This window comes from Brienomyrus brachyistius, chromosome 4 (assembly GCF_023856365.1).
Source record: "Brienomyrus brachyistius isolate T26 chromosome 4, BBRACH_0.4, whole genome shotgun sequence".
NCBI lineage: Eukaryota > Metazoa > Chordata > Actinopteri > Osteoglossiformes > Mormyridae > Brienomyrus > Brienomyrus brachyistius.
The window spans coordinates 25,088,297-25,115,855 of NC_064536.1; the positions used below are offsets into that span (position 1 = coordinate 25,088,297).

Genomic DNA, 27,559 nt, shown 5'->3' on the forward strand with positions numbered 1-27,559 from the left:
ATATGGTCTAGCGGCTCTGAGCTGAACCAGTTTGGAAACTGTGGACCAGAACCATAAGCGTGTGTGTGTGTGGGGGGAGGGTGTTGTTAATTTAAGACAAGTGACTAGCAGATTTGAGTAATACCATCTTAATCCCAGATCCAGCTTGCTGGGACACAGTCAATGAGTCAATACTATTTAAAGATGACCATGAATGTTTGGAAGCTTCTGTGCACTGCATACAGGATGGAATGTTAAACATCATAGATTTCTCTATTGGGGGGACAGTAACAGACCTGCAGAGAATTACAAGTCATCAGTCTGTCTTTATTCAGCCTTGGTTTAGCTCCAGTACAGCAGTTTAACATACTATAAATACAAATTAAAAATGATTATCAAAGCCATTACCCCATTAAGGGGGTGTGTCTTCCCTGTAGTTTCTGTCTGACTGGATTGTTGTAGTGAGTTAAAGGGGGAGGCTACAGAAAAACTGCTGTCCTAGAAGAAGTCTGGGTGCCATCTTCGTTCCAGTTAATGATGCACGTCTAATGCAACAGTTTTTTCCTCTTCTGAGGGTGCTGCCTCCAGAGGCCAGGTGACATAGAAAGGCAGTTCTGTCCACCAATCAGATGACAGTTCGGGCTCACTTGCGGGCAGTGTCGTAGTTGGCCACAAACCAATCGCAAGTCTCCTTCACCGCTGGAAAGCCAATAGAAAACAAGTCAGGCAAAGCAGCACGTAAAACCTTAAATAAAATGGTATGCAGATTCTCACATCCACATTAATAAAGTGCTTCTATACTACTATTATTTTGGACACAAGTTCGAATTTGTCATCCAAATAATGCACAATAACTCCAAAAGTTTCAGATAAAATAAGTCATGTGACAGAATACGAATCTGCCCCCAAGTCCTGACCTTGAGCGAATGGGGTGAAGGTGAAATCGGGGAGGTGACGTCGCAGCTTGGCGTTGCTGGCAGTCTTCTTAAACTGCCCATCTGCTTTGCTGGTGTCAAACTGAGGTCAAAGGTCAGGGGCAAATGCTTAAAGCTTAGTGAGCCAGACAGGCCTGTTGGTGTTTCATGAATGAGAAGGAGTTTGCATATCTCAAAACTAAAAGAGGACATCAAGAGGCTACATCACCTAAGATTTCAACAAATCTGACCCCACGAAAAGGATACGACTACTTGACCTTTGAACCCTAGGGCTTCGACAACACTCTCTGCCACTTCCTTGATGGAAACTTCTTCCTCTTCGCCCACTGCAATTGTTACAAAAACATAGTTAATTTTAGATCTTATTTAAGAATAAATCACAGCCTCTAATCAACAGCATTTTCTGATTTCATAATACAAGTGTGCCCGCAAAGTATCTTCTGTAAAAATGGTGACTGCACTGTCAAACACGTAGAATGTCTGTATGGTGAAGGACTTAAACATATATTCCCGAAGACGCCTAAGCAATGTGTGAAACTGGAGAATTTATAATTACCAGCTAAGGAGAACATTCAGTAACCGTCGGCTGAAATGCCGGATTCTTCCAAGTAGGTCTAGGAACCCAGCCCTGATTATGTAACTATAGAGCACTCACCAGACAGTATGATGGGGTCGATCTCATCGTACTCCCTCAGCACCCAGACGAACAAACGCGCCAGGTCCTGTGGGAGGAATTCAGATCATTAACATTCAGGTCTCATTTTGTTAGTGGCTGTAGAGGGTGGAAGATTCACCCCCAATTCATGAAACAATGACATGAACTGTGTCCATACTGTCACAGGTAGGGGAGGGACACTGACAGCTCACCAAGGAGTAGATGAACTGTCTCCTAGGAGTTCCAGTGCCCCAGACTTGCAGTGGAGACCCCTCCTCTGCAGTGGCGGGGGGGGGGGGGGGGTTGCGAGGTTAGGTGACATGAGTTGAACAACCAATAACAGTTACTACACCAACAGAACTGGGTTGCATGAATGTGTAGTGAAACTATCGAGTTTCCATTGAAAACAAAAATTATGTTGTCCGATACGAACACAAGGTGGTGTAATCTTTAATGAAATCAGCACAAAATCTGCTCTTAATCACTGTTTATTTGCCTGTGTTTATTTTAGCTTGCTGATTTATATAGTTACTGCTATACCCTCATGCATTAACTGGAGAAAAACAAACACAAATGTCAGTTGGATGTGCATGAGTGTGAGTGTGTGTGTGTGTCTATATGGGCTACGCACTGTGGGCGATGTAGGCCTTGTGAATGAGTCCAGGCAGCACGTGTCCGTCCTCAATGTTGAAGTTGTCGTGGGGCCCGAACACGTTGGTAGGGATGACTGCAGTGAAGCGTCGGCCATGCTGCTGGAAATAAGCCCTGATCTCACACACACACACACACACATTAATTAGTTAATCCCAGGAAAAGGTCAACCAGGGAAAAATAAGTACTCCACTACCCCCCAACTACCTGACCCACCAAGCACGTTGTGTAGCACGTTGTGTAGCACGTTGTGTAGCACGTTGTGCTTACCCTGTAGCTATAGCAGGCATCACACCCCCCAAAACTTTCCACCCCCCACTTCTGCAATATGTCGAGCCTGGCGACTGACGGATCACACTGTTAACCATGGTCGAGTTGGGGACTAAACCAGGTCAATGCTTCTGGTACTGGCAGAGGGAGAGCGGGAGGGGAGCGGCTCACCTGTTCTGGACATCGATCATCCTTTTTGCGTACGAGTAACCGAAGTTGGAGTTGTGTGGGGGACCATTATGGATCTATGGGGCCAGAGAATTCAATTCTAATTTCACACCTTTATCATCCGTAGAACAGATTTTATCTACACAGATTATATGTCTGCAAGTATTTCTGGTCTGTATCCATAACGCCCCCTTGTGGCCTTGTGTTGTCGCAACACAACCAGAGCTTACCATGGTCTCATCTATAGGGTAGGTGGTCTTGTCAGGGAAGATGCAGGTGGACAGGCAGGACACCACTTTGACCACGCCCATCTCATGGGCTGTCTGTAGCACGTTGTCATTTATGTGGATGTTGTTCCTCTGTGGGGGGGGGGGGCAATTTTCTCAAAACAACCAATTTTAGTCGCAACAGCATTCTAGAGTCTCCCATCTTTTGTGAGGAGGAAAAGATGTTTTAAAAACATTTTTATTATTTATCCAAACAGCCAGGGGGGTTTCTCCCTACCCAAAAGTCCAAGTTCTCCCTCATGTTCCGGAACAAGCCCCCCACCATGGCGGCCAAGTGGATGACATGAGTGGGCCGGTGCTTTTTGAAGACAGCCCGCGTCTCAGCCAGATCCCTGCCCCAAAGAGGACGGACTTCAGTCAGCACGCGCCCGCCCACACGGACACAGACATGACGACGACCCCACAGCAGCAAACACCCACCTGAGGTCCGCATCCTGGGAGGAGAGGAAGATCCACTGCTCCACTTCCCCACACCCCCCCTGGGCCTGGACCACCTGCTCGATCGCCCGGCCCACCAGGCCTGTCCCGCCTGTCACCAGTACGCACATTGGCGCCCTCTGCGTTTCCATCTGCGTGGTTTCTGGGGAGCAGAGGCAACGGTTGGCATTTACTGTCAGGCTAGATCCTGGTCATGCTGTGCAAAGTGACAAGAAGTCCCCAAGAGAAAAGTGTTAAGGACAATTGGTTACCTAACAATAAAAAAAGCACAATCCAAATTGTCCATCTTCTCACTTGAGCCTATCAGAGGCAGCATGGGGTACACCCTGCATGGGGTGCTAGTCCATCATCGGGCACATACACACTAACACACACAGCTACACAAAGCAGCCATAGTTGGAGTTTAAAACCCCAGAGCTGGAGGTATGAGGCAACAGCACTACCCACTAAACCATAATGTCATCCAACAGCACATTGTAGCTTATAAAAAGGTCCAATGCTGCTTTTTGCTGTTGGAAAGAGAAAAACATGACCGTAAACTCAGTAAATGAGAAAAAGGGTTTTTAGGCACATTCGGAAAATTCAAGGAAAATTCATAGATAGCTCAATGTCAGAGTATATCTGTCAAAATTATTGTTAGATTTACTAAGAAGCTAGAGTATTTTAATTCAGAGTACAATATAGGCTTGCCACGTCAGTGCTCTGTCATGTGCCTGAACGTGTTTTTCCTGTTTATGCCACAACTTGGTCAAAGGCAACTTAAAGTATCAGGACTCTGCTGCAACTTCCTCACACCACCAAGTCATTTCGGGAACTGTAGCTTAATAGCGTACAAAAAAAATCGGATTTGTACAATCCATGATACAATCCATCAACCAATATTTCAATCGATGAGGGCGAAGCTCATCTGAGATCTTTGACTTACTTTATGAACAACGGACAACAACTGGAGGCGACTGAAGAAAGGGTTACGTGAACAATGTCCAGCCGGAGGCACGCAATCGGCTACCAACATTATTAAAGAATTTAGCGCGAATGCATAAAACAATAATGTTAATAAAACAGCGAAGATAATGCAATGGCATGCTTACCGGTTACAGTGTCACATGTGTCTAAGTGAGGCACATCTTCCCTCTTCCGGATTTTGATGCCGGATTGTTTACACGAGTACGAGGCGGAACTTCCGGCTGACATTGTCATGTGACCGTGTGGCAGCCGCGTGGTTCGCGCAGCCATCTCTGATTGGCTACGCTTCGCCGACCAAAGCTCTAACGTATTAACCCTCGAATTGGACGTACGTATATGCAGTAACTATACTATATGTGATGTTAAATGCGTGAGAAGTTTGAAATTTAACATGATTTTTATCATTCGATATCTTTTCGGAAACCTTGCACTATAGCACACATGCCTATTGAGAGAAAGGCCGATTTGGTTAATATATTTTCAACAGTTCTTAATCCTTGTGTTAAATCGCTACAGCAGCTTACCCTTACATCGTATCTGATTTATTTAAAGGGATATTAATTCACTGTTTTCCTGTAATGTGTCTGCTTGCCTTCTTGTGAAGGTGGAGTCACTTTGCTGTAAGGGCCATTAGCAGAAGAAAGGGTGATTTTATAGAGAAAGCACTCATGTGGTTTGGTAACCCTGTGAGTCATGTTACATAATGAACTTGAAACTGCTGTCAAAATGTGAGCCTGTCTGGACTGGGGTTAAATATTGATTGAACCTGGACTTTGGGGTCCCTCAAGAGAAATTTTCCAGGGGTGGGGGGCTTTGGTAGGGTCCCTCAGGATACATTTTGCTGGTTCGTTAACCTGTTGGCCCACCAGGAACCTGTCCATCCACTCTGGAGCAGTAGGAGAGGTACATCAACATGATCAAGAGTCCCTGGGTTATTTTAGTTTGTTAGAGCCCCCCTTACTGTGTTCTTCAATGGGAGGTTGGGGATAAAAGTAGCCCCTGCATATAAGGCTGTACATGAAAGAACCACAGTGCTCCAGTCTGTAATCACAGAAGGAAAGAAATGACCAGCAGGCAAGTTCACTGGTGAGAGGAAATTTCTTTTTTAGTATTTTAATAGGAATGTAGCTGATGGACAGACCGGAATGGTTCACATAACACCTTCACCCGAGATGGCAACTTCGGTGAGGTCCAGCGCTTCCAGAAGCTCATTAAATCTGGATTTAGGGCTGCATCTGCTACCACTGGCCGGTGGCTGAAATTTCCATGCAATTAGCGAGTCCTCGATGACATAATGAATACTGGGCCGCTTCTGAGCGGCCGCCAATGAACCGCAGCCATTTTCTTCAGCTCCGATTCCGAAACGGCCGATAATGAGGCATAATTAAAAAAAAAAAAACCTTAATCTTCATACTCAAACCTCCAGGCATTAATTACCAGTAGTGTGCTTCACTTGACTGACCCGAACAGGGAAGCTAAGCATTCGTGATGCATGTTTGACTTGCCCAGTGCTAATGCTAGTAGTTTTAACATGGTACGAATCCTTCCAGGCAGGATGGTGGACAGAAGCTTGTGACAGAGGGATGGCAGGAAGAAAGAAGGACTGTATTTGGAGATGGAGGAGAAGCATAAGCGAAACAACAGCAGGGAGGCCTGAAAACAAAAGACGGCAGTTTTGGCATCAACACAGGGGGGAAACACACAACAAAACAGGTGTTGGGTCTCTGACGTCGGGAGGTTGGTGCGTTTTCTGAGGGTGATAGTCTATGTGGGCACCTCGCAGCTCGCTACCACAGAGGAGACCTGTATGGATTTCCCGAGGGTGATAGTCTATGTGGGCACCTCGCAGCTCGCTACCACAGAGGAGACCTGTATGGATTTCCCGAGGGTGATAGTCTATGTGGGCACCTCGTAGCTCGCTTCCACAGAGGAGACCTGTATGGATTTCCCGAGGGTGATAGTCTATGTGGGCACCTCGTAGCTCGCTTCCACAGAGGAGACCTGTATGGATTTCCCGAGGGTGATAGTCTATGTGGGCACCTCGCAGCTCGCTACCACAGAGGAGACCTGTATGGATTTCCCGAGGGTGATAGTCTATGTGGGCACCTCGCAGCTCGCTACCACAGAGGAGACCTGTATGGATTTCCCGAGGGTGATAGTCTATGTGGGCACCTCGCAGCTCGCTACCACAGAGGAGACCTGTATGGATTTCCCGAGGGTGATAGTCTATGTGGGCACCTCGCAGCTCGCTACCACAGAGGAGACCTGTATGGATTTCCCGAGGGTGATAGTCTATGTGGGCACCTCGCAGCTCGCTACCACAGAGGAGACCTGTATGGATTTCCCGAGGGTGATAGTCTATGTGGGCACCTCGTAGCTCGCTTCCACAGAGGAGACCTGTATGGATTTCCCGAGGGTGATAGTCTATGTGGGCACCTCGCAGCTCGCTTCCACAGAGGAGACATGTATGGATTTCCCGCGGGAGATAGACTATGTGGGCACCTCACTCATAGTTCGCTTCCACAGAGGAGACCTGTATGGATTTTGCATGGTGCCGATGGGCCTTTCTGAAGAGTCGCAAAAGGTCCTCGAAGGCATCCTGTGTGCACCTTGGGGGACACCATCTAGATCCAAAGAACTTGACGGCATGTGAAATTTAGTCAGATGATTACAACTGAATGTCAGATCCCTACAGGTTACCATTCTGAGGCAGGAGAGCCTGAAGACGACGTATCAGTCTGAGAAAAAGGCTTGTACATGATTAATGATTGTGAACGGGCCGTTTGTACATGATTAATGATCGTGAACGGGCCATTTATACATGATTAATGATCGTGAACGGGCCGTTTCTAAATAGGCTGATGCTGACATTTTTTTTAAGCATCACAAACTCTAGTCTTCACAGTCCACATCCAAGCCAGATGTCAGCCCCTGTAATTCTGCCGCAGGTCTGGCATTCCCCATCCTGTCACCGGCATCCTGGACGAGGGAATCCCAGTTCCGGCTAGGTAACCCCATTGTTTTTATCAGACGGTATCCTTTAAACATCAGGTCGACTATATCAGTGGAAAAAAACAATCTGGACAAAAGTCATATTTCAGTCTTTTATTAAATAATGTCCTGTTTCCTCCCTTAACTGCTGCTTTCACACGGAGGGCGAGGAGAGAGTGTCCTTTTTCTGTAAAACAGAAACCTTTGGAATGGGAGTGTATAAAGCGGCAGCAGGGGGTCACTGTGGGGGGGGGGTATTTCTGCTGCCTTTCTGTTTATAATCAATAATAACTATATATATGTCATAACAATATGGGTATTGGCAGTCAAACGAACATCAACAGGAGTGACAATAAAAAAAGTACAGGAAATATACTAAATAAATAACACAAACATTTTTGGAAACATTTTAAAAAGCTAAAAGATTTTTTTTTTCCAGTTACATTTCTAACTTGTTAAACCGTTGCCTGTTTTTGTTTAAAACATGGAACCGACTGGTGACTCCGAGGCATCAGTGTACTCCACGGATGCCAGCTGTGAGGACCTCCACCCAGAATCTGCACCCCCCCCACACCCGTCACCACAAGCAGCGCCCCTTCAGTGAGTTATTGTACAGACTGAGATGTACATACCAGCACAGGCAGCAGTTTAGACTCAGGCACTGTGTAGCGCATGTGCGTTGCTATGGCGACTCTGAGATCAATGGCAGACACACGGGTTACACATTGAAAAGACATCTTGCAACTTTGAACAGAATGGTGTACTGTAGATATTCAGAACCATCTCATAAAGACCCACAAGGGCATAGATTTGAATTCATATCTCTTTAACTCTTCATTTTTCATATATTAACAAAAAAAGACACAATAACACATTATTCACTTCATATCTGCAGATCTAAACCCTGTTCTCTTGACTTGTGTTGGTTTAAACTTTCTTTACATGTGTTATTCACAGATGATTTACTTTTTACAAACCTGTAAATAACTTAAAATGAACATAGAGCTGTCAGGCTCATTGTATAACAAGAGCTGCCCAACTGACATATTATGATACTCCTAATTTGTGGGGTGTGGCTATACTGTGGGTGGGGATATGCTGACCAATCAGGTTCTAGAGAAAAAATGGCAGGGGCGTGGCCTCCCCATCCCATTTATATATCAATGTACTGACATCAAGTGTGATGCCTTTGACACCTGGTGAAACACTCCAGGACACACGTGGGAGTTTTCTCACACATCATAGGATCGTAGCCAAATGTAACCATGTTCTCACGTGCTAAAAATGCATTTGCCAGAGCTGTCGAGATGGATCAACTAAACAGTCCCTGAAAAAAATGTAAAACCCTCCAAAAAACAACAATCTTATAAACAATTCCAGTAATAATATAAAAATGACACCCATACCACATAATCACCTTAAACAGGCTCACGAGAGCCTGGCTGTCTCACAATCAGACAGACTGACCAGCAGACTAGATGGGGCATTTCAGCGAAATCCGTCGTGTAACGGCGCATTGTACAGTACAAGAAATATGTTGTATGAAACCGTTTCTGAAACGTGAAGTCCAAAATATACTAACTGTGGATTTACTATGCAGGTTTCCTGTAAAATCATTTCTGAATATTCATACTGTGAAACACCCTTTAAATGTATAAATCTTATACATAAAAGTGGCAGTTAATATATTTTCACTCTGACATATTAAAAATATTTTCCGTGTACTTTGTGATGTCATGTAAAATAGCTGATTCCTGTATTTCACTATGTCCTGGTGCTAATTAAACCATCAGACCAGTTTTCACTCAGTTCAAACCAAACTTTATGGACTCTTGTCACTAAGTACGTAACTGTTAACGACATCATAAACTAAGGCAGTTTACTTGTAGCTTTGTGTTAGAAGTGGAATGGAATGTCTAAGAGAACAAAATGTGAGTCATGGAATGTAATGGAACAGAACAGAGGAATATCAGGATATGGGATGTTAAAGCACACCATGGAATGGAATATCGGGATATGGGATGTTAAAGCACACCATGGAATGGAATATCGGGATATGGGACGTTAAAGCACACAATGGAATGGAATATCAGGATATGGGATGTTAAAGCACACCATGGATTGGAATATCAGGATATGGGACGTTAAAGCACACCATGGAATGGAATATCGGGATATGGGACGTTAAAGCACACCATGGAATGGAATATCGGGATATGGGATGTTAAAGCACACCATGGATTGGAATATCGGGATATGGATGTTAAAGCGGGGCGGCATGGTGGTGCAGTGGTTAGCACTGTTGCCTTACACCTCTGAGACCCGGGTTCGAGTCTCCGCCTGGGTCACGTGTGTGGAGTTCTCCCCATGTTCTCCCCATGTCGTCGTGGGGTTTCCTCCAGGTACTCCGGTTTCCCCCCACAGTCCAAAAACATGCTGAGGCTAATTGGACTTGCTAAATTGCCCATAGGCGTGCATGTGTGTGTGTGTGAATGGTGTGTGAGTGTGCCCTGCGATGGGCTGGCCCCCCATCCTGGGTTGTTCCCTGCCTCGTGCCCATTGCTTCCGGGATAGGCTCCGGACCCCCCGCGACCCAGTAGGATAAGCGGTTTGGAAAATGGATTGATGGATGGGATGTTAAAGCACACTATGGAATGGAATATCAGGATATGGGACGTTAAAGCACACTATGGAATGGAATATCAGGATATGGGATGGGAAGGAGTTTCTGGGAATAGAGTCAGATAACTGAATCAAGGCTGTGAGACGGTGGCCAATTAGCTAGGACTGACAGGACGGTATAAGGCAGGCAGCAGTGAAATTCAGCTATGAGCTTAATAGTGCCAGTCAAAACCTGACCCACGATTCAAGCTACCACTTCGATGACCCAGCAAACGCAAGCCGGGCCCAGGTGAAGGCTGGGGGTCCTGGAACCTGAGCAAACCTGGAGCTTGGCTTAACGGCAGACCCACCGGGCCTCGGTAACCAAACTACCGACACCACCCTGTTGTATCGTACTTAAACAGCTTAAACTACGGGAGGAAATAAAGAGGGAATCCTGCAGAATTCCTCCGACAGCATTGGTCCTTGGAAGTAACGGAAGCTCCTCCTCCCCCATTAAAAGCCTACAGAAAGTGTCCTCCTCTCTCACTGACGTCATTTCTGTTTTGCAGAAGCCTGTGAGTCACTCTGTAAATCTCATATTTAGACAGACCCTTTTCAGCTAAGCCAGTCCAGATCAAGTGCCCACCTAAGGGTACAACAGCAGCTTCCCTCAGGATAGGGTTTGTACAGAACTGGAATCGGAGTCACCTGCCTGCCTGTCTGTGTGTCCAACTGTCCCTTTGTGGTTTGGTGACATAACGATAATATTGCAATATTAGCGCATGTGCGTGCGGATGCATTCTGGAAAACAATGTTCGGTGTCTTTGATATCGGCTTTTGTCTTGACATGTTAATATCAAAGATGGCACTTTTGTGTGTGTGTGTTTGTGTGTGTGTGGGTGGGAAGGTGAACACTCACGTGACCCTATGCTCCTCTGTGCACATGCTTATGCGTGACCCTGCAGGACCCTGTGTGTGTGTGTGTGTGTGTGTGTGCGTGTATCTCGCATCAGCTATAGGACTCCGTCCATGAAGCTGGTGTCCAGCCTCTGGATCAGCATGCGGATGAAGGACATCTCCTTGCGAGTGTTCTCGAAAATGACCCGCGGGTCGTCCGACTGGCAGCGCAGGCAGTTGGGCGCCATCACCATGGCCAGGTTGTTTATGTCCATTTTGGTGATGACCACGTTGGCGGGCTGGGCGAACACCTGGATGCAGGTGCGAGGGGTGAAAGAGAGAGGGAGAAAGAGACACGTGTCATGTTCGGCTGGGGGTTAATTCATGCTAATTAACAGTTGGAAGTCGCTGGCAGAGAGAGGGCGAGAAGGGGCGGGGGATACTATCAGTGAGGTCAGGGGTGGGAGATGGGATAGGACAGAGTGACAAGTTGGAGAATTGGAGAGAAGCACAAGGTGAGAGGTCAAATGCATCTCAAACGACAAAAAAGGAAGTGGATTAGGTAGGAAGGGATAGGTGGGATTGACAAAAGAGGAAGTGGGTAAGGTAAGGAGGGACCAGTGGGATGTGCAAACAGGAAGTAGGTAAGGTAAAGGGGGCCAATGGGATGTGCAAGCAGGAAGTGGGTAAGGTAAGGAGGGGCCAATGGGATGTGCAAGCAGGAAGTGGGTAGGTTAAGGAGGGACCAGTGAGATGTGCAAACAGGAAGTGGGTAAGGAAAGGAGGGACCTATGGGATGTGCAAGCAGGAAGTGGGTATGTGAAGGAGGGACCAGTGGGATGTGCAAGCAGGAAATGGGTGAAGTAGGGAGGGACCAGTGGGATGGATAAACAAGAAGTGGGTGAGGCACCACAGGAACAGACAGGCTGAAAGACAGGAAGCAGCACTGACCTGCAGGAAGCGGATGAGGTAGCACAGCACCAGCTTGTTGATGTGAGGCAGCCCCAGCACCACCCCGACGGCAGCCTCGGGGCTGTCATAGTTTGAGATGCAGTCTTCATAGAACTCGTGAGGGATAAGCGGCTCCTCCAGCTCCCGGTACCACAGCTTGAGCAGGGAGGCTGGGGAGGTGGACCACGCCCAGGCGGGCAATCACTCAACACAGTCAGCTGTGAGCTCACAGACCCTGCACTAGACATCCAAACAGCACGCAACTAAGACGGCACTCTATCACATACACATATTTCTATGCTCACTAACCACAAGTCCTGGAGAGAATACTTCCCAAGGTCCAGTCTCGCTGGGTAACCATGTCATGCAGATTACGTAAACTGTCTAGAAGGTACACTACCCAGGAGATACTAGCTAAGGTGGGAACACTGATTTTAGTTGGATTTCTACAGTATTCCAGCATTCCTGACTGTTCCACGCTCTACTCTCCACCTTGGAGAGGTCACAACTGCCTGGTCCCATTTACGGAGGGGCCTGATTCACACTTATCCTCTTATCTTAGATCATGGAGTATTACCAGAGCGGGTCACAGATGCTGTCAGACCTGCCTGTGTGTGCTGCATTTCAGTCCCAGCTGCCCCTGCCATTGACAGGGTTTATACATCTATATGAGTGTGTAATCCTTTGAGATTATACGTGTGACCATGACCTGGAACCAGGGAGTGAGGAAAAACGCTCTGTTTTTCATCTTGGGGATTTACAATAAAGCCTGTGGGATCATGTTAATGATGCGGGTCCCAGGATTGTACCTGTAGACAATCTGTATGTTTATAAGCAGGGCCTAGTGCTAGAACAGGAGAAAAGAATGTATCTAGGGGTGTGTGAGCTCCCATCACAGGTGTTTCTCACACGTGCCTGTTGCTGGCTCTCTCCGACATGAACCCCATGGGATTGCTGCCAAAAGATTTGGACACAGAGCTCAGGATGACGGATTGGGCGCACCTGGGATATGTGGGTCCTCCAGGCCCGTGGGCACCTTCCATTGGTCCACCTGGAGCTTGAGGGCGTTCACCTCGTCGATGTCACCGGGGACCCTGCAAAACAGGGCACAGAAAGCAGCATCTCACTTTAGCTCACGTAAAAACAATGAAAGCTACGGTGATTCCAGGTCATAGATATGGGCCAATCTTAACATTAGCCAATGATATCTTTTGAGTTAATAAGTGATGGAAAGTGGGCTTGTCAACTTTCAGCTGTATACTCCCCTGATCTGCAGCCATGGAATAAACCTAACCCCCCTCCCCACTGTTAGGTTGAAGAAACTGTTAGTAATCATTTGTTATCATTTCTGTATAATCAGCAATGAGTGTAAATATGTATATACATTATTTTGTTTTTCTTTACCTTCATACTTTAGATTATATTAGTTTACACGTATCCTGAGCACGTGTTTAAATAGTTGTCTACCTGAGGAAAACCAGAACTTCTTCTTACTCTCACAGTCTTTTCTTTGTTCTCACTCCAAGACCCCTGCCCCCCATTGACTATAAATAAAGGTGCCAAGGGGAACCACCCTTTGTAACACATTCCTTTGTAGCCTACCATGCAGAGAGTGTGGTTACCCTTGTGCAAGTAAAACTCTAAGTGTGTTGTCTCGTAATTAATGGTGTGTACAGAGTTGGAGTGGAAAGCCTGTCGCTTTCTCCAACATATACTGTATTGTAGTTTGGTCCTGTGTGCAGAGTTGGAGTGGAAAGCCTGACGCTTTCTCCAACACCCACCATAGCCCTGAATCCCATGCCCCACCTGCACTCCCTGCCCCTCACCTGAAGATACCCTCAGTCTGGTCCCCATTGAGGCCCAGCACCTCCTCGGAGAGGCGCGTCTGCACCCAAGGTAGCTGCCGGTCGGGGTAGAGGTCCCTCTGCAGAGCCATGACCTCCTCCAGCGTGCTGCCAAACATGGAGGGGCTGAAGATGGCGGTGCAGGCGTGTGCGATCTCCTCGAGGCTTGGCTTCTGCAGGCCCTGGGGAGGGGCGAGACCAGGTGGCCGCATGTTAACACGGTGCCCAGGTCTGGCAGCATACAAAAGTACAAAACAAATATTACAACATAAGGCTTTATTACTGTTTTTCCATTGGGGGTGGGCAGGGAGGTAAAAAGTATAAGATAAGTACCACAAAACAAGGATGTCTTACTAATGGGAGCTGGCTTTTCCATGTCGGAGGGGTAAAAGTAAAAAATAAATGCTGTAAAATAGGGATGTCGTACTGAAGACAATAAGCTTTCCTGTGCTGGGGGTGTGGGTGGAGCAAAAGTATTGAATATAAACTACAAAATAAGATGACTGTCTTCCTGATTTTCCTATTTTTTTGTTTTCCAGCCCCCCCCCCCCCCAAACCTCACATGTGGCACCGTTTAACACATCAGCCCACGCAGTTCTGTCTAATGACACTCACTCATCCTGGGGTCACTGCACGTCACTCATTCCCTATTTAATAATGCATCAAAGGCTGCGCTAATTAAGAACAACAATGTGATTAAGGAAAACTGCCTGGGGAAGTCATTAAAATCCTACTGCGACACTGGGATGGTTCTGATCCGCGAGGGACATGGGTGGGAACAGCACTAATCTTATGGCTCGGCAAACATCCATTTCTACACAAAGCAGGAGAAAACACACACACACACACAAATACACACTCTCATGTCATGCCGAAAAAATTATGAATTCTTAATCAAAGGCATATGGACTGTTATTAATTAGGGTGCAATGAAGATAATCCCCCATGGTACAAGCTCTCTCCCAAGGAATTTGGCTAGTGCTGTCTGATCAAATAATTTGGCTATTGCTGTCTGATTATTAATTAATCAATCCACAATACATCCCAGTCATTGAACAGACCGGCATGCGCATGTCCACAAACATTATTAGATGTCTTAGTTATAGTCCCTGTCTTTCTCTGGCACACAACACAGGCACTGAACTCACTCGTGATAATAAATCCATCACCGTTATCCAGCCTGGGTGCTCTGGATTACTCTTTGACATGTCAGGTCATTTGAATGCCTAATGTTCAGTAGAGACTGACTGCAAACCCTTCAGACCAAACTCCTGCTCAACCAGGCAGCTACCTTCATTCAATCTGACCTGTATTAGGGCAAAGGGCCAGCAGAACCCCATATACATCACTGCTGTCCAATGGACACAGTGTATGTCCACTTGTTGACGATTGTGCCTTTTTACTGCAGATGGAGAACATCTGATTGACCATTGACAAGATGTTTTATGAAGTTAACTATTTAACAGGTCTTTATGGCTGCATTAGTTAAAACTTGTATCCATGATGGTTGTTTGTGTGTATTTATTTAATTAATTTTAACAATTTAATATTGACAGCTAACTAATTAACATCATTTTTGATTGTGAATATAAAGCAAGATTAGTTGGTATCTAGTTGACACTGACACATTTGCCCTGTTGATAACAGTCCATGAAAGTCCATTTAAAACATTAAATCGTTCACTGACGGCTCGGTAAATGTACTATTTGTGGCGCTAAGACTGTCTCCTTACCTTGTTTTACATATTCAGTCATGTGCCACATTATGATGCCTTGTTCAACAATGGACCGCATATATGATGATTGTCCCATAAGATTATAATGGAGCTGAAAAATCCCCATTGCCCAGTGACGTTGTAGCATAACACTCACATGTTTGTGGTGGCACTGGTGTAGTATATAATACATTATAATGATAAACAACTATGCTACTGGTTTATGTATTTATTATTCTGTGCCTTTTATTGTTATTTAGGCTATATCATATAGCCTAGGTGTGTGTTAAGTATTTCATCTATGTTTGTGTAAGTACGCTCTATGATGTTTTCAGAATGGCAAAATCACTTAACGACACATTTCTTGGAATCTATCCCCATCATTAAGTGATACATGACCTTATTTTTTGCAAGGCAGTTGCTGAGAAAATGTTTTTTCACACTTCTGAAACAATGGAATTTTGAGGATATGTGTTTTCAATTGGACAGTGATATTATGTGGGTTATGTTAGTTGTGATCTTCCCTTATACATTTACGGCCTAAAGCAAAAAACTCGGCCCACAAGTATTAGTACAGCACTTACACCAATGGACATTTTAAATTTTAAATGGGCTGTTTAAAAGGAAATCCTTCTCTCAAGGGTTTATAACGTACATGCTCCTTCCTCCACGTGATTGGTTGGTGACAGCATGCGGCGGCCAATGGCAGGCCGAGCACATACCTTTTTGGCACCCGTCAAAGCAGCCTTCTGCAGCTTGCGATGGCAGTACTTAGCGTAACTGCTGATGGCCACGCCTGTAAGAGAGACACGGCAGAGTTGGGAAGGACTCAAAGCCCGTGGCTGGAGCCTCAATCAGCCCAAACGGAAGCTGCATCAATCGTGATGAGCCAGGAAAGCAAGAAACCCAGGAGAGAGGATCTCCCAGTCACTGGCTGTATCTGTCCCCAGGAGTCTGAGGATTTAGCATCAGAAAAAATTACAACTACTTACCAAACGTTTGAATTGCCATGAATGTTGAACCAAGAGCTTGAAACAAGCAACACGTTTACTTAGGCCATACCTTTGTTAAACACCTCACTCTCCATCAAGCCAGCTGTCATCCATCTACCCATTTTCAGATACTAACTGTGACCCCAAATGTAATATTTAATGGGTGGGGGTGGGGTGGGGAGGATGCTGGGTCAAACAGCAGGCCCTTTCACTTGCCATTGTTGATGTTTTACCGACCATGTAGGATTGGACCCATGTTGTTATTGAAACATCCTTCACAAGCCCAGCATCTTTCTCCTGCAGTGCACAGTTCTCTGATGTGGTAGGTGGCGGGGGGTTAGGTGGCCTAGGGTGGATTTCACAACAAGGGTGGTTGGTCCTCTTCAGTAAATTTTGCTGACTTGGGGGTGAGGGGGGGGGGGGTCACGCTCTGTAAACTTTGCATGAATATCAGGCATTCAAAAAGGGAATTTCATGCCTCAAATGGGGGGCACTTTCCATCATAATGGCAAAAGGGACCCAAACCTAGTCTCCTGTATGTCTCCCTGACACAAAGATGTCTGTCCTTCACTTTCATCCCCTCTGTGCCATTCTGTGAAACCCTTCCACGCTCCTGTACCCAAATTAAGTCCCTGTGCATCAGCTGTGCAAGACACATCCCAATTCATTAATTCAGTCACAAACTGAAAGCTGCACACAGATGCCACCAGACATGGAGCAACTGGAAACTGACAAAACACTGGGGGGGGGGGAATCCTGTTTTTCCAAGAATGGAGGTGCTTCTGTTTAGACATCACCTCTAGGCAGATTTATCCTGCTCATTAGTGCATGAGACACCTCTGTGCTAAAAACATATTTTTAAAGCATGAGTAATTCAACTTCATCAGTTTGAACCAAACGGGAGTGGATGGGGTGATAGAGAGAGAGAGAGAGAGAGAGAGAGACCGTGTCAGGAGGGACTGGGTGTTAATTCATGCTAATTAACAGCTGGAAGTCGCTGGTACATCACCGAACCTGATGAGTGGTTGGTCTTGCAGTGCTACTGGATGAGACCCGGCTATAGCTATAGCATTGAGCCTGTATTTACCGAATCCTAGGTAACACCACCAGCCTGGAAACGCTCCTCAACTCCTCAAACCTTCCTGTACGCATATATTCTCATGCCTTCATACTCGTTCTTCATTTCAATGCTGCTGAAACCAATATTATCCCTAACTGGCCAAAAGGGGGCACCAGAGTTACATTTGAAAGCATCGACAAGAACTGTGGAAAGATATTTTGGCTTGTGGACATATGAGCATGTCTGACCTACAATGAAGCTGTGGTTCGAGCCAAACCCGCTGCCATGCTAAGTATAACACACACATTTGGAGGGGGGGGGACGGCATTGCGACGGATAACAGTTGAGCAGACATACGTGCAAACGTGTGAGCCCACAATTAAACGTGCACACGTAAAACACAGAAACATGCATGTTACACGGGAGCAGTGAAACTCAGCTCTAACCAATCAGAAGTGAGCTGCAAAAATAACCAATCAGGGGTGAGCTATCAAAATAACCAACCATAAATGAGGTGTCAAACGAGGCACCAAAGAGGCAGATAAAGAAGTGAAATAACAATTTCACGCCTTCAAAGCACTATAATTCACATTTATGGCCAGAACTCCTTATATCCAACATTGGAGCATTAAGCGGACCAATAAAATACTGGCATCGACAATCAGACACAACAAATTAAATGTAGAATTCGCAAAATATATACATACATATAAAGCTATAGTAACATGGTGCCAGATATGTATACAAATGTGTAACATGATACATACCCAATAAAAGGCAGAGTTTGTTGGATATGTGTGAATAACGACCATGGTGTTCACTAACCAAATGAAAGGAAATGTGGTGATATACCAGCTACCCCCACAGCAAAGGGATGGTTATACCGAATCATCTTTAAAAATGCACTTGTGCTCAGGCAGCACATCTTAACAGCAAGTAAGGCTTGCTAAGCAGAATGCTCCCTGGCAGTTATGGCTCCAGACTTGCGATCAAAAAGTTGCAGTGATCATGAAGGTAATTTTAGGATAGCTCTGGAGGGGTCTATATTAACATAGACATTCAGTATCCAATTACGAACTGAAGCAGTCAGTCAAACAGGTTATAGATCTTTCAGAGGGGGAGGGACTGGAGCCAACAACCTTTTTGTTCGCAAGTTGCTAAGGTATTCCTCAGGACAGACGTGAAGAATTTAGGCCATACAAAAACATCTTCAGCGAGGTCACATGCACACACACACGCACACAGTTATAATTATATCTTTTTGGGGACCGATTATTCATTTCTTTGGGAAAAATGCTAATGCTAACTATGACAGCCTTAACCCCTGCCCAGCCCAAACATAACCATAAGTAACCAAGCAAAATACAAGCGTTTTCGCAGTTTTAGTTTTTTCATTGCAGTGACAGATTTTTTTAAAATAGAGTTTTTCCATATGGGGACCAGGAAACTCGTCCCCATAAGGCAAAAAAACAGGTATTCATCACATTGTGGGGACATTTGGTCCTCACAAGGTAAGGTATGCGTGGACCACACACACACACACAGACATAGGTCAGGGTTACAGATTTTAAACCTAAAGTTAAACAGGCCGGGTAGTAACGGCATACAGGATAAGCGTCATGGTACAGAAAAGGGGGGTAGGGTCGCAGCAAGAAACCGCCGTCGAATTCGCACGTGCCAGCAGGGTGCGCTGATGGGTAACTGGCGACACACGGAAAGAGCCTCTTAGCGGGACTGAGACAGAGAACGAACGGCACACGGGACACAGGAAGCCCAGCACGGCGTCAGGCAGGCGCAGAATAGCAAGAGGGATGTTATGTGCCTCTGCAGACAGGGGGCACCCTACCCTCGGCCGGCTCCCCGGTGCACTTGCCCTTCCGCCGCAGTCTGTGCCTCCTCTGGTCCCAGGCCACCAGCAGCTGGCTAATGTGCTGCATCACTGCAGAACACAGCACGGCAGCGTCACCACCACAGGCAGCGCTCAGCACACGTCTCACGCAGCACTGGCACGCAAATGCATGGACACGGAACCGGCACATGACACGCATGGCAGTAACGCAAAGAGACACGGCACTGACGGGTCACCACACAGCGCAGAGAGACGGTAACCAACATCCTGGTAGAGAAGATGAAAGGAGATGGTACCGAAGACAGCAGAAATGAAACACAAAACACACAGACACACACAAAGCTACAGCGTGCACACACACACACAAACACACTGAGCCTGGCCTCCCATTGGGCATCGACGGTCGGTCCTCTACCTACTTTATTCAGAACTCCAAAATAAGGCACATTTCTGAACAGAGAAGGTAACCGGTCAACAAGAAGCCAGCCAAACCACAGCTTCGTCCCTCTATCCCCTAGACTCCAATCCCTTCCCCCCCATCCATCCATTCTTGTCACCCCCTTCAACCAGAATGAGGGGGTGTGGTCAAGAAACACAGTGACCGCACCTCCTAACTGGTCTTCCTGCCTTGACCAATCAGATTCTTTGGCATTAGGACCCGCCCCCTTGGTCTCACCCTTGGTGTCATTGAGCGGGTCCATGTGCCGGTAGATGTATCCCTCCAGGTAGGAGTGGAATTTGGGCGTAGGTGGGAAGAAGGCCAGGCAGATGGCCATCAGCTCCCAGCCGCGCTCCAGGCTGTCATAGCGGAAGTTCTCCGTGGTCTGTCGGCACAGCTGGATGTAGAGCTCGTCACGGAGACCTTGGCAGCTCCAGCCGCGTACCACGATCTCCAGCGCCACACTCAGAGGTTCCAGCTTGGTGCGCCGGTCGCCCATATACATCTGGATGAGCTTGAAGATCTCCACGGCCTCCTTCTTCACGGTGCGGTCTGAGGTGACGATCATGGGCTTCTTAATGGGCTCGCTGCTCCACGCCAGCATGTTAGCGATGGAGACCTTACGCCGGAACAGACCCTGGGGGGCGAGAGGGGAGAGACGTCAGAGGGATATTTAACTGTAGGTGGTTTTTCTCCTAAGGGATGCAAGATGAGAGAGTCCAACCAGTCGTTCATCCAGGTAAATGAATTTGTAATATATATATATATTTACAATATGGTTATGGCACTAATGAGGAACGCAAGCCACATTTTCAAATATAACTTAATATAGGAAAATTTTATTGAACTTGACGTGTTCCTGATGTGTTTTCAACTGAGCAGTAGGGGGTGTGATTTCATACCTGCGTGTGCTTATTGAAGTGCTTGGATGCCCAGTTCTCAATGTCCGTCTCGGAGGACGGCTTGCGCAGGCTGAACTCGGGGAAAACTCCGCAGCTGGCACTGCCCATCATGTTGCGGGTGTTCCTGAGGGCATCAAACTGGGCACACGCACCCAGATCCTCCGACTGGGGTGGAGGGTTTGGTGGGGGGGGGGGGCACAATGGAGAGAGGCATTAAGACAGGACAAGAAATCAAAGGAATAAGAGAAGAGGAGGGAAATAAACACAGGGGGGAAGAGAGAGAGCGGATGTAATGATGAATAACGTATTTAAAAAGGACTCATTCTGAATATTGTGTTTGTATGGAAGAAGGAGCTTCTGGGGATGCTGCTGCTTTGGGTCTCCACACTGGTCCTGCCCAGCTACCCAGAATGCCCCTGTGGTTGAGGGCGGAGCGATGAGGGCAATGCTGATATCTGATTGGGTCTGCAGTGGAACATCGTGACTTGTGATTGGTCTGACTGTAGCAGTTCTTTGGAGATATAACTTTGTAGGGAATGGCTGTGCGCTGGAAATAACTGTGCTATATTCTGCTGACATTACAGGCAAAGGAGAGTAAAAGTGGAAAGAGCAGAAGGGTCAAAGAGTCTTTTTGCTTCCTTTGGGATTTGAAGCTTGATCCAAGTTGGTGCCCCCTCTGCAGCTGCCCCCGCCCCTCTAGCCTGGAGGTCCAGAAAACAAGGGTGAGGGTGTGACTAAGGTGATGCTCCTCTTTAAGAGCAACTCACCCTCTGCACCCATCCCTCCTCCCATTATAGCCTCACCCCCCCAGGCTGTTTCTGTGACAGCGGGGGAGGTGGAGTGCGCATGGGGGGGGCGGGCACTCAGCATCCCGTTGTCTGCGGTGTGGTATGCTCTATTCAACTCACGTCCCATAATCCCACATCCCAGGCCAGGTGCACACTGGGATATGTGCATTACCCGCACGGCCTGAACACAGACATGCACACCGCAGCCAGCATAGGCAACATCATGTCAAGATACGGACCTCCATACGTAGCCCGTAGCAGTGTGTCTGCCTCAACTGCCTCAAGCAGAAACACCAAACTCCTGTCATAACTGGCAGGGGAGTTGGAATTGGGGGGAAAGTGTCACCCCCCCCCCCCCATTAGTTAATTTGGTTCATTCACCCCCACCCCCCCACCCCCGAAAGACCTTTATAATTCAATTACAGTACTAAGCTGCTTCCCCATAATAACAAACTCTCTCCTACACCCTTGAGACCTGGCAATCTGGGCTGGATGCCCCCTCCCCCCCATGCCAATCTGGTTCCATTAGCTCCCCCCATCATAAAAATTTGGTGACGCCATCAGTGTCAGAAAACACTCTGAAATGAACTGCGTAATTCCATCAGAACATCACTGGCAGTTATACCTAGGCTGGCCACAAGGGGGCAGGCGGCAGGGCGCCTCCCAGAGGCAGGTGGATACCGGAAAGCTCAGGTCCCCCTGCTGGGAGGCAGAGGGGTAAGGGGTCGAAATCCCTGTCAGCTCTCACTCACTCAGTTAGGATGCTGTGGCCACTATTAGAAGGTGAATCCCAGGGACGACAGAGTGATTTAACCATTGGGTCCCTTAGCAAGGCCCTTTACGCACAACTACTCCAGGGACTGATCTTGCTTTCTCAGATATGTTTAATGTTTAATTAATATGTCTACTAAATAAGTAAATAAAATATAGAAATGCCAGTCTCACACATTTAGGTGTCTGGCTATTTCCCCCGAGCCCCGCAGGTTCATTCCTCCGGACCTCATCCTCCGGACCTCATCCTCCGGTCCTCAGAGCGAATGGCTCCCCTCCTCACCTGCGAGGGGTGCAGGTAGGGCTCGGGGGAGGCCAGGCTTGTCTGCATGGACAGGCTCTTCTCGAGCAGCGCCTGGGGGAAGCCCAGCTTCTCAAAGGCGCCACGTTTCCAGGGGTGTCCGTCGTGCTGGGCCAGCGCCTCGTCCTCGCTGAAGGCCCGCACCACAGGCCCGGGCAGGGGCGGAGGCATAGCGCCATCGCTCTCGTACCCGTCGCCGCCTCCACTACCGCCGCCGCCGCCAGGCTGCCCCGAATCCCAGCTGCTGCGCTGCTTCATCAGGTGGACCTGCTGCGCTTCCCAGGCCAACCGCGCCTGAGCCGCCGCCACGTCAGCCGCAAACGCCCGGGGTGAGTCCGGCCCGCCCGCCACGACCTCCCCACAGTGCGCCAGCACCTCCGGCGGGAGCGAGGGCTTGCGGGTCTTGCGCTTGCGGTGACCGCCCGGCGAGTAGCCGCCATGGCCCGGCACGGAGGCCCAGGATGCGGCGTCCTCATACGGTCCCCTCTGGTGGCCGCTTCTCACCGCTTCACCTGGCTCCGGGTCGGGCAGTGAGCGCGGGTCACGGATCAGCGACTGGCTGTGCTGTAGCGTGTGTGAGCCACCAGGGGCACCATAGCCTGCTGATGCCTGGTAGCGGGCTGGCCGGTCCACCGTGCGGAAGCGGGGGCTGCAGCTCGACTGCTCCACATACACCAGTTGCTTGACATACTCCCTGCCTGCCGGGCTGTACTCCAGGGTCTGTGCTGCCTCAGAGCCGCGCTGCCGGGTCAGAACCAGATGCTGGTAGGGGGACTGGGCCTGCTTGGGGGAGTGGAAGAAGGAGGACGATGGTTGGGGTTTGCGGGCTGGGGAGGCTTTGAGAGCTTCGCTGCGCATGTCGGCTGGCGGCTCCTCGTAGATGGGCGGGGCCTGGCATTCCGGGGGCGGCTCTTCGTAGAGCGGTGGCTCATAGCCATAGCGAGGGGAGGGCGGCTGCGAGTCAGCAGAGGGTCGGCGGAAGGTGCCGCCCCCCCCCTCGCCACGAGACAACGGCGACCCCAGCAGGTCCGCCCGCTTCAGAAAGGGAGACTGGCGCCGGTCGGGGTAGAGAACGGGGGGGCTGTCAGGGTCTGGGTTCCCCGAGGAGCGGCGGGAGCAGGACAGGGCGCCACCACCACCCCCGGCGGGGCCCCCCTCGCATGGGATGAAGCCGTCATCCTGCTGGGACAGGAAGCTGGGGTCGCGGTCTGTCACCTTGATCAGCATTCGCTCCTTGGTGCCAGTATTCCAGCGGAATGGGGACGTCCTGGAAAATAGAAGGGAGGGGGGCGGACATGGAAACCGGTCAGGGATACCAGAATGGGAAATTTTAATTTGTAGATGGGAGGGCTTTTATTTCGAAGCATTTAAGTATGGATGGCCAACCCCAGTCCAGGAGTGTCAAGGTCCTGTCGGATTTGGGAAATGCATCTAAAAAGCTAACATTTTGCCGACAGCAGTGATGATATGGGAGAAACAGGAGGGAATGAAGCTGCTTTGCGCGATGCTAGACCAAACTCCGGCATGCCTAGGGCGGGAGATGGCTCTGAGGGCGGAGATGGCTCTGAGGGGGGAGATGGCTCTGAGGGCGGAGATGGCTCTGAGGGCGGAGATGGCTCTGAGGGCGGAGATGGCTCTGAGGGCGGAGATGGCGGAGAACCGAGGAATGGAGCACAGAGGGGATCAGAGCATGTGAACATCTGGGACTTTATCTCAGAGGGAGGGGCCCCCATCAGAGGGAGGGGCCCCCATCAGAGGGAGGGGCCCCCATCAGAGGGAGGGGCCCCCATCAGAGGGAGGGGCCTTTGGAGATTCCATCTTTTATATTTTTATAAACACATTTCCAAGCTCTTTATTTTTATGCCGGTTTTGGCTCCGTAACTTCAGAGAGATAATGTTCCACAGAGTGACGTTTCTCAAGTTTCCTGAGGTGGGCACCCTCCCTCCCCCCCACCACCGCCCCCCCATGAGTAACACAGAAACAGGCACGAAGTAAAGAGCACACTTTCTCTTTTGATAAGAGAGGCTGAGAGAGAGAAAAAGACACACACACACACACCCAGCCCTATTCCCACCTCCCCATGGCTGGCCTTTCTTCCTGACTGCCTTCAGTGGAACACCCCCCAGCAAAGTGAAAACTGTCCCCCCCACCAGCATTAATGATTCATACACATTTGACCTCCAAATCAATTTACACATTCTCTCCCTCCGCATCACTATATCGCCCTCTCTCTCTCTCTCTGACTCACTCCTGTCTCTCATCAACCAGTCTGTCATCTTCTCATATATCCACCCCCTGGCTCTGCCAGAAACTTCTGGAAAGAGTGGGCATGTGTTAGTGAAATGTGTGCGTGTACAAGTCTGTAATTCCAGGAGTTTTTGTCTTTAAGTAAATGGAGTCCCTCTAAAGGTCCTCCTCACCAACAGGTGGCAGCGTCTACTGATCTGAAGCTAGCAGACTCTATCCCAATGTTAAAGTAACACTGTACAGACTCAATGTGTGCATATATGTGTGTTTCAATGAGCTTATGTATGTGTACTGTATGTGCGTGATGATAGACTCTCACCCACTTACTTAGATCTACATTTTCCACAGAAACAAAAGACTTTGTGTACAACTATGAACCACAGTCTAATACAGTCTCTCTCCCTGAGCATCTGAAGCACAGTATAACAAAGCCTCTGTCTTCTATTCCCTGAAGCACAGTCTAAAACCCTCTCTCTCCCTGACCATTTGAAACCCGGTCTGACATAGTCCCTGTCCCTGATTCCCCAAAGCCCAGTCTAACACAGTCTCAGTCCTTACCACCTAAAACACAAACACAATCTATGTCCCTGACCACCTGAAGCACAGTCTAACAAAATCTCCATCCTTCATTCCCCAAAGCACAGTCTAACAGCCTCTGCCCCTGACCACCTGAAGCACAGCCTAACACAATATCTGGCCCTCACTAATAATAACACAACAGTTTTCTCACCTATTTCAAAGAGACCCTCCTTTCCCTGACCATCTGATTCTGTACAGCTGAGCTTCCCCATAAACTCAACCCCTTAAACTACAACCTAGATCAGCAGGCCAGAAGAGGAGAAATTACCCGGGACCAACAAAACCCCTCCCCACCTCCCAGTGAACCTCCACAAGTCCCAAACGCTTCCGAGACAACAAGGGAGTTAATCGGGTGGAGGGATTAAAATACACTTTAAGAAGCACAAATTACAGTGACATGTGGAATGAACCATGTGGTCAGAGAGGACAGGGGTGGATAAGACAAAGTGCTGAGGACAGCAACACTGGACAAACCATAGGACTGAAGCGACACTTATCCAGAAGGAAAAAGTTGAAGGTTCTTGTAGAGGGTACAGAGGGAAGTGACTGAGGAGGACGGGGGTGAAAGCTGGGAATAGAAATCACGGGAGGGTCACCCTTGACAATGTGTCCTACCTGATCCAGCCCAGTGTCAGAGACACAAGTGAGATGACCAATCCCATCTTAGATGAAACAAAAAAAATCTACATTTCTCTCCAGGACCTGGTGGTTTTTCCACGCTCCCCGAAGCAGTTTACCTGTGTGCTCGACGAGCAGGAGGCCTTTACAAGAGCTGCTTTTCATAAACGCTGCTAGCAAAGGAAGCCTTTCCCAGAATTCCCTGAGCCGCATGCCGGTGGTGAGTCACAGTTGCAGCTGCCCACCGCAGGCCGGCCTTTGACTGCTCGCTGTTCATTGGGTCGACCGACGCCCACGCATCTTTGCACGAAAACAAGGGCCCGTTTCATGGGTCCACTGCCCCCCACGTGGAGCTGGGATATCGCCAGCCAACGGGACAATACCCCACGTCTTCTAATGCCCCCCCCACTCCACACCCATAGGGGAGAGTGGGTCCAACGAGGTAGCCCACAGTGAGACCAGCCCTCCGAAACAGGAAGCGGACTGGGAGCAACATGTCCATTGGTCAGGAGCCTCGCTGACCCCGCTGATCTCTACTGGCATGTCGCCATGGGAACAGAAAGCTTGGGGTGGCTCTGTGTGCGGGTCTCAAAGTGCTTCTTCACCAGGAAGGGCAAAAGGTCACCTCTCCCTCCCCATCAACTTCTTTGAGGCCGTGTAAAATCAAGGCCTGTCGTTTAAATGCTCCCTGGCCCCATGGACACCCCCTCACCTCTTGTGAACTCTCCTCCTTCAGCGTACTCATTCATTCTTTTTCTTCCAACCTGTAAGGCATTTCTACCTCGTCAGGATCTTAAGCCTTAATCCTCCCCCGGCTTCTCCTCTGCCAATCAGTGATAGCACAGACTGACCCCGAAATAGGAGAAAGCCAATCAATTGACAAATCGATTGTTCAATCTCTTAATGGTCCCAACTAAGATGTGAGCTCTGTTTTAGGCCTCCACGAATAAGCCCTCCTACCACTGCACTCTGTGCTGCCCCAGAATCATGGCTCTCCAATGCTGCCCGGGCTGATGCGCTGGCCCATTTTCACAGCACTAAGCTAATTGGATTTAGCGAACAGTAGCTAAGTGGTACTGGGCTGTGAGGGCCCAAGCATCCTGTGACTCATTATTGTCCCCTAGTGTTCTGTCTCCAGGATGAATGGAAGCGAAATGTAAAAACACAAGCTGGCACAGGAGAGGGAATGTGTGCTTCCTGTGCACGGCTGGTCACGCTACACACCCATGGAAACCATGGTGATGGATGCAGGAGAAGTGACAATTAAACAGTAAGGTGAGGTGGATGGGAGGGAGTCGCCATTATATCACAGGAATGCAAAACGAAAGGAGAGAAATGCTGGAATGAGAGAGCATGTTTGTGGGAAGGAGAGCAGGAAGGATCATGGGAGATTCCTCAGTGTCCCCCCCCGTCCTCCCCACTGTGTTACTGGATGCCCCTGCTGAGCTCCTGACAATGAGCCTGCGAGGTGTCCAGAACATTCCAGGTTTCTGCTCCCAAATTCGCATGCATGCTGCTTCAGACGTCACCCACCTCCCCATACTACTCCATTGGAGGATGCTGGGAAACCCTACATCACTGCTACAGGCTCGGCGGAGGGGGTAGGGGGGTGGATCTAAGGTAGCCCTTCAAGGTTGACCCCTTCAACCTTCTATTTCTACT

At 48.5% G+C, this 27,559-nt stretch overlaps 2 protein-coding genes across 4 annotated transcripts in view; both read right to left on the minus strand.

The window, feature by feature from the left end:
- Window positions 1-285: 285 nt before the first annotated feature.
- gfus.1 (GDP-L-fucose synthase, tandem duplicate 1) lies at window positions 286-4,600 on the minus strand. 2 transcript variants are annotated; one of them, XM_049011358.1, is made up of 11 exons: window positions 4,475-4,600; window positions 3,366-3,525; window positions 3,163-3,277; window positions 2,889-3,017; window positions 2,662-2,735; window positions 2,201-2,334; window positions 1,782-1,846; window positions 1,570-1,636; window positions 1,161-1,240; window positions 897-996; window positions 286-678 (listed from the first exon to the last, which is right to left on the minus strand). In XM_049011358.1, exons 1-11 carry the CDS (start codon window positions 4,581-4,583, stop codon window positions 623-625), a joined length of 1,089 nt encoding a protein of 362 aa, XP_048867315.1. In that variant the 5' UTR covers window positions 4,584-4,600; the 3' UTR covers window positions 286-622. The 2 variants fall into 2 exon arrangements, with proteins under 2 accessions (XP_048867315.1, XP_048867316.1); XM_049011359.1 differs by lacking the exon at window positions 4,475-4,600 and adding an exon at window positions 4,309-4,428.
- Window positions 4,601-7,439: 2,839 nt separating this feature from the next.
- Window positions 7,440-27,559, minus strand: part of arhgap39 (Rho GTPase activating protein 39) — a 51,569-nt gene continuing 31,449 nt past the window's right edge. The window contains exons 3-11 of one of the 2 annotated variants that reach the window (XM_049011356.1): window positions 22,435-23,719; window positions 20,593-20,757; window positions 19,928-20,327; window positions 19,249-19,341; window positions 16,073-16,146; window positions 13,619-13,818; window positions 12,795-12,886; window positions 11,793-11,962; window positions 7,440-11,152 (exon numbers count right to left, since the gene is read on the minus strand). In XM_049011356.1, coding sequence (XP_048867313.1) covers window positions 10,958-11,152; window positions 11,793-11,962; window positions 12,795-12,886; window positions 13,619-13,818; window positions 16,073-16,146; window positions 19,249-19,341; window positions 19,928-20,327; window positions 20,593-20,757; window positions 22,435-23,719 — 2,674 coding nt within the window. In that variant the 3' untranslated portion in view covers window positions 7,440-10,957. The remainder of the gene's footprint in view (window positions 11,153-11,792; window positions 11,963-12,794; window positions 12,887-13,618; window positions 13,819-16,072; window positions 16,147-19,248; window positions 19,342-19,927; window positions 20,328-20,592; window positions 20,758-22,434; window positions 23,720-27,559) is intronic. The other variant, XM_049011357.1, reaches the window with a different exon arrangement.

Bases quoted from the DNA above. Each gene is read 5' to 3' on its own strand.
- gfus.1 (XM_049011358.1), bottom strand. From the start codon at position 4,583: ATGACAATGTCAGCCGGAAGTTCCGCCTCGTACTCGTGTAAACAATCC. The intron at 3,278-3,365 runs GTGGGTGTTTGC...TCTTTGGGGCAG, and splicing joins TCCCAGGATGCGGACCTCAG to GGATCTGGCTGAGACGCGGG. The intron at 2,736-2,888 runs GTAAGCTCTGGT...CTGGCCCCATAG, and splicing joins ACCCTATAGATGAGACCATG to ATCCATAATGGTCCCCCACA.